The sequence below is a fragment of the Entelurus aequoreus genome, linkage group LG10 (genome assembly GCF_033978785.1).
Source record: "Entelurus aequoreus isolate RoL-2023_Sb linkage group LG10, RoL_Eaeq_v1.1, whole genome shotgun sequence".
NCBI lineage: Eukaryota > Metazoa > Chordata > Actinopteri > Syngnathiformes > Syngnathidae > Entelurus > Entelurus aequoreus.
The window spans coordinates 30212347-30217346 of record NC_084740.1 but is presented as its reverse complement, the minus strand read 5'-3'; the positions used below and the strand labels follow the sequence as shown (position 1 = coordinate 30217346).

Sequence of the window (5000 nt, the reverse complement as noted above, 5' to 3'; positions counted from 1 at the left end):
TCATCGTCTTCCTCCTGCCGTACTAAAACCACCGAAATCCTCTTCGTGTCGGTGTCGGAGAAGAACAGGCCGTAAATAAGCCGCACCCTTGTATAAGCCGCAGGGACCACAGAACGAGGGGAAAAAGTAGCGGCTTATAGTCCGGAAATTACGGTATATATATATATATATATGTATATATATATATATATATATGTATATATGTATATATATATATATATATATGTATATATATATATATATATATATGTATATATATATATATGTATATATATATATGTATGTATATATGTATATATATGTATGTATATATATGTGTATATATATATATATATATGTATATATATGTATATGTATATATATATATGTGTATATATATATATGTGTATATATATATATATGTGTGTATATATATATATGTGTGTGTGTGTATATATATATATATGTGTGTGTATATATATATATATATGTGTGTGTATATATATATATATGTGTGTGTATATATATATATATATATATACATATGTATACACACGTGTATATATATATATATATATATACATATGTATACACACGTGTATATGTATATATATATTATATATATATAATATGTATATGTATGTGTGTAAGTCTACATGTGTGTATATACAAAAACAATATCACTTTCTAATAGACAGAAAAAGTATTTAAAAAAATGTAGTACTTCCTAATTTTGTGACTTTTTAAAATAATGTTACATACTAAATTATTTAATATTATTCATAAATACATCTTTAAAAAATGCTAATATCCCCTTATTTTGTGACTTAAAAAACAATCTAGTAAAAAAGCCTTAAACTAGCCAGTATCTCCCAATTTTATGAGTTAAAAAAATATTGGCAAATACAATAAAATACTTTAAAAAAGAATCTCTAAAAATTACATCTACCGTTGTCTTTACCCTATCCACTAAAAGAAGTAGGAATTTTTTTAATTTTTTTTTTACATTTGTAATGATTATCTGTCTGATATCTTGAACCTAACCAACTGCAAGGCTAAATCAACGAGGCCTCTGCTGGTTGAAGTCAAGTATGGCACTCTATTTTGCCTCAATTGCTTTTAAGATTAAACAAATCAAATATTTATTCCAAAAATGTTATAAAATCAAATCAATGAAGTAATCAACCGATAATTAAGTTAGACCTGATGCCACTAGAGCAGGGGTGTCAAAGTCAAATGGACGGAGGGCCAAATAAAAAATTTAGCTACAAGCCGAGGGCCGGGACTGTTCGAATGTTCATTGAAAATTTTTTAAATGACGCATATAGTCTAGTGAACCTAATTGAACCTACTGAAAACTAACAAATATATTCCAATATGATCAGATAAATAAAGCAATATTTTCTTATGGCTCTGTCAGTAATCTTTAATTTTCAACAGACACAAAAGACAAATTCCTTTATATAAAAATCCCCATAACATGAACATTAAATGAAAGAAACCGGTATTCAAGGCACCATCAGTAGCCTATATTTTCTATTTTAGCAAAAGTGGGCTAAATTTACTTCAAAGAAAAAAACAATAATAGCAATTTTCTATCATCCACTCAACTGAAATATTTTTAAATATAATTAAATTGAAATACAATAAAATAAAGTGCAAAAATCTATAAATCAAAAACAACACTTTGTTTAAGGAGAAGTAACATGCAGTGAAAACAAATATTAAACTTTAACTTTTAAACTTGAATTGAGTAAAAACTCTAAATATGTGATTGCACAGTAATGTTCACATTAAACCCCCCTCCTCCCTCCGTGGGAGGGAGGCGAGTTGGGTGCCCGAAACCCCCCGCTGGTTTCGGCCCGCCCCTTGGCGCGCGTGGCACGGCGGGCTCCGCGACCCGACGGCTGGCCCTCGTGGCTTGACGGCGGGGCGCGTCCCGACGGGCCGCGCGTAGGGGTCAAACGCAGAAGTCTCAGGGCCTCGTGGTGAGGGGGTGGCCTGCGGGTTTCGGCCCGCTTGACCCCCCCGCTCCGCTTGGCGCGCGCGGCACATGACGGGTTCCGCCACCGACGCTCGGGGCTGCAGCCCGACTGTGGTGCGGGCCCGGCGGTGACGCGCGGTTTGGGGAAACAAAGCAGAAGTCTCAGGGCCTCGGGGCCGGGTTTCGGCCCGCCCCCTTGGCGCGCGTGGCACGGCGGGCTCCGCGACTGACGGCCGGGCTGCAGCCCTTCGGCCGGCAGGCGCGTCCCGGCGGGCCGCTCGCCCCCCTTTCGGAACCTTGGACCGGCATCCGCTTGGTGCGTGTAAAAGATCTGCGGTCTGCGGGCCGGTTCTAATAATAAATCAAGATCATCCAAGGGCCGTAAAAAACCTTCTCGCGGGCCGGATATGGCCCGCGGGCCTTGACTCTGACATATGTGCACTAGAGGGTGTCCAAAAGCAAAATGTCAGAAGTACTGTACGTATAAGACTAATCCTAACCAGATGATTCCGTGTTTCTTCAGGTTGCTCGGAGGTGGGGCAAGAGGAAAAACAAGCCCAAGATGAACTACGAGAAGCTGAGCCGCGGTTTGCGCTACTACTACGACAAGAACATCATCCACAAAACGTCGGGGAAGCGCTACGTGTACCGCTTTGTCTGTGACTTAAAAAGCCTGCTGGGCTACACCCCGGAGGAGCTGCACGCCATGTTGGACGTAAAGCCCGACACGACGAGTGAACGTAGAAAAACAGAAGCATCGTTAGACGGGTCGAAGCTATGTGGACTCATAAAGTGGGGGGAGGGGACCAAAAATGTTTTTATCGACTTCCTGGTTTTGTCGTCTTATAGCGTTTGTCGGATGGGGACACAAAGCCAAAAGCCTGTATTCATATCCTGTTGTGTGGGACTCCAGCAAGAGGACAATTGTTTTCAGCTTGGACCAAAAAGTCACATATAAACTGTCTGAGAGAAGACGCAGTGTTATTTAACGGACGCAGACCACAAGCACCGTGCAACAGGCCGACTATATATGAACATGGATCCACAACCAAAGTGGAAGAAGCCTTGACGTGCTGACTGGGGCGAGGGAGGGATCACTCATAACAAGAGTGTCTGCCAGAACGACCTGAAAGTAACCGTTACACTTACGAAACTTTCACCTTTACGTGCTTTCTTGTCAGACAAAAAGTATGCTTTTTTTTTCTTTCTTTTTTTTGCATAAACCAGGCAGTATTAGCACACCATAGACAATCATCGGGGCTTAAATTCTTTGGTTGTTTTCATGGTCGTCCATTTCAGCATTGTTTTCACTGATTTCAAATCACAAAAGTGAAAGCTTAGAATGTCAGGGACAAGGTGGATGCAGGATGTTGGCGGGGGGGGGGGGGGGGTAGAAAGAGTCCGAATGTTAATGATGGAAAATGAAAGAAACACTCGTGCTTTTACCAGAATTTAGTCGGATATCGTACGAAAAATCAATCAATTGCTTTGCGTCGTTCTACATAAAGTACATACAATCCATCCTAATTATACTCCTTGTCCTTCCTTACTTAGGTCACGCGAACACTGAAACTGACACCTCAGCTGACTTCTGGGAGAAAGGGCAAGTTAAACCCAGGGCTGGTCGCCAGCCAATCACAGGACAGATATAAAAACAATGGACAATTTCAAGTGTCCAATTGACTTAAAGTAAAATGGTAATTGGGGTTGTACTTGTATAGCGCTTTTTCTACCTTTTTTAAGGAACTCAAAGCGCTTTGACACTATTTCCACATTCACCCATTCACACATGTGAAAGCTGCCATGTACGGGCGCTTAACCAGGCCCATCAGGAGCAAGGGTGAAGTGTCTTGCTCAAGGACACAACGGACGTGACTAGGATGGTAGAAGGTGGGGATTGAACCAGTTAACCCTCAGATTGCTGGCACGGCCACTCTCTCCCAATTTCGCCACGCCGTCCCCTAAAGTGCATGTCTTCCTGTGAAAACCCACGTAGAGGAACGCCACTTTGACCATTGCTAATTATACACACAAAAAAATACACACAAAAAAGCCAATTATAATCTGAAATCACTCAAAAACTCTTACAGTAAACAAAATAATCTGCCAGCAGAACAAGGTTTGCTAAAAGGCAGAATTTCTTGTTCCGTTAGTCAGAAAAATAATCTGTTATTAGTCAATATTTTCAACCTAAATTGCAGATATCAAGCATCATTTCAGTTTTTGCTGTGTATTTTTGCATCGTGATTTCTTTTATTTCCCAAACTTAAGGCTGTTAAAAAAAGAAGTAGGAAAGCTTAATATTTGTGCAAGAACACATTTTTTAAAATGGCTTTAAATTCACATTTTTTAAAAATCCTTTTCTGCTCTTAAACTGTTACATCATGTTGATTGTGTCTTTGATATAGTAAGTTAATTAATTAGGTATTATTTGCAATATACAGTGGTACCTTCAGTTTATGTAATACCGTTCGCAAAAAGGTCTGACAAAAAAAACATATCGTACGATATCAGAAGAAGACTTTGCCATATCAAATAATGTAAATCCAATGAATCCATACCAGACACCAGAATTATGAACACATGTATAGTGAATAATTATAGTTTTACATGCAGAAATAATATATGCATAGTATACTCGTTGGCCCACCCGTACAAAAAAAAAAAAAAACAGCAATGCGTGAGATTCTGTTTAGTAGGCACTCGATACCGATAACGGGACACAGTATAGGAAAAAATGTTGGAGTGCATGATGGAATATCAAGCTGATATGGAGAATTTATGTCACATGGTCACACATGATAAAGCTAATAACATTGAAAAATAGCTCATGATGAATTAATTTAAAAAAACGATGCAATGACGAGAGACTACACATCAAACCTTATAAGCACCCTGGAAACGCCAGAATGGCTACAGAAGTGTTTTGATAGCCTAGAAAAGACGGTAAGGAAGTTGCCGATTGTTCTTATTGCCGCTGCGTCTTTTTTAAAGTGCTAACATTTTTTTTTTAAAAGAACGATCCAAGGGCTCAAAA

At 39.2% G+C, this 5000-nt stretch overlaps 1 protein-coding gene and 1 long non-coding RNA gene across 2 annotated transcripts in view; one reads left to right on the top strand and one right to left on the bottom strand.

The window, feature by feature from the left end:
• The window catches only part of ets1 (v-ets avian erythroblastosis virus E26 oncogene homolog 1), a 135698-nt gene extending 132359 nt beyond the window's left edge, over positions 1-3339 (top strand). The window contains exon 10 of the mRNA XM_062060505.1: positions 2487-3339. Within this exon, the coding sequence (XP_061916489.1) occupies positions 2487-2921 (435 nt within the window). The 3' untranslated portion in view covers positions 2922-3339. The remainder of the gene's footprint in view (positions 1-2486) is intronic.
• LOC133658447 (uncharacterized) overlaps positions 1-5000 on the bottom strand; it is a 144816-nt gene that overhangs the window by 1823 nt on the left and 137993 nt on the right. The gene's annotated exons all lie outside the window — the stretch shown is intronic.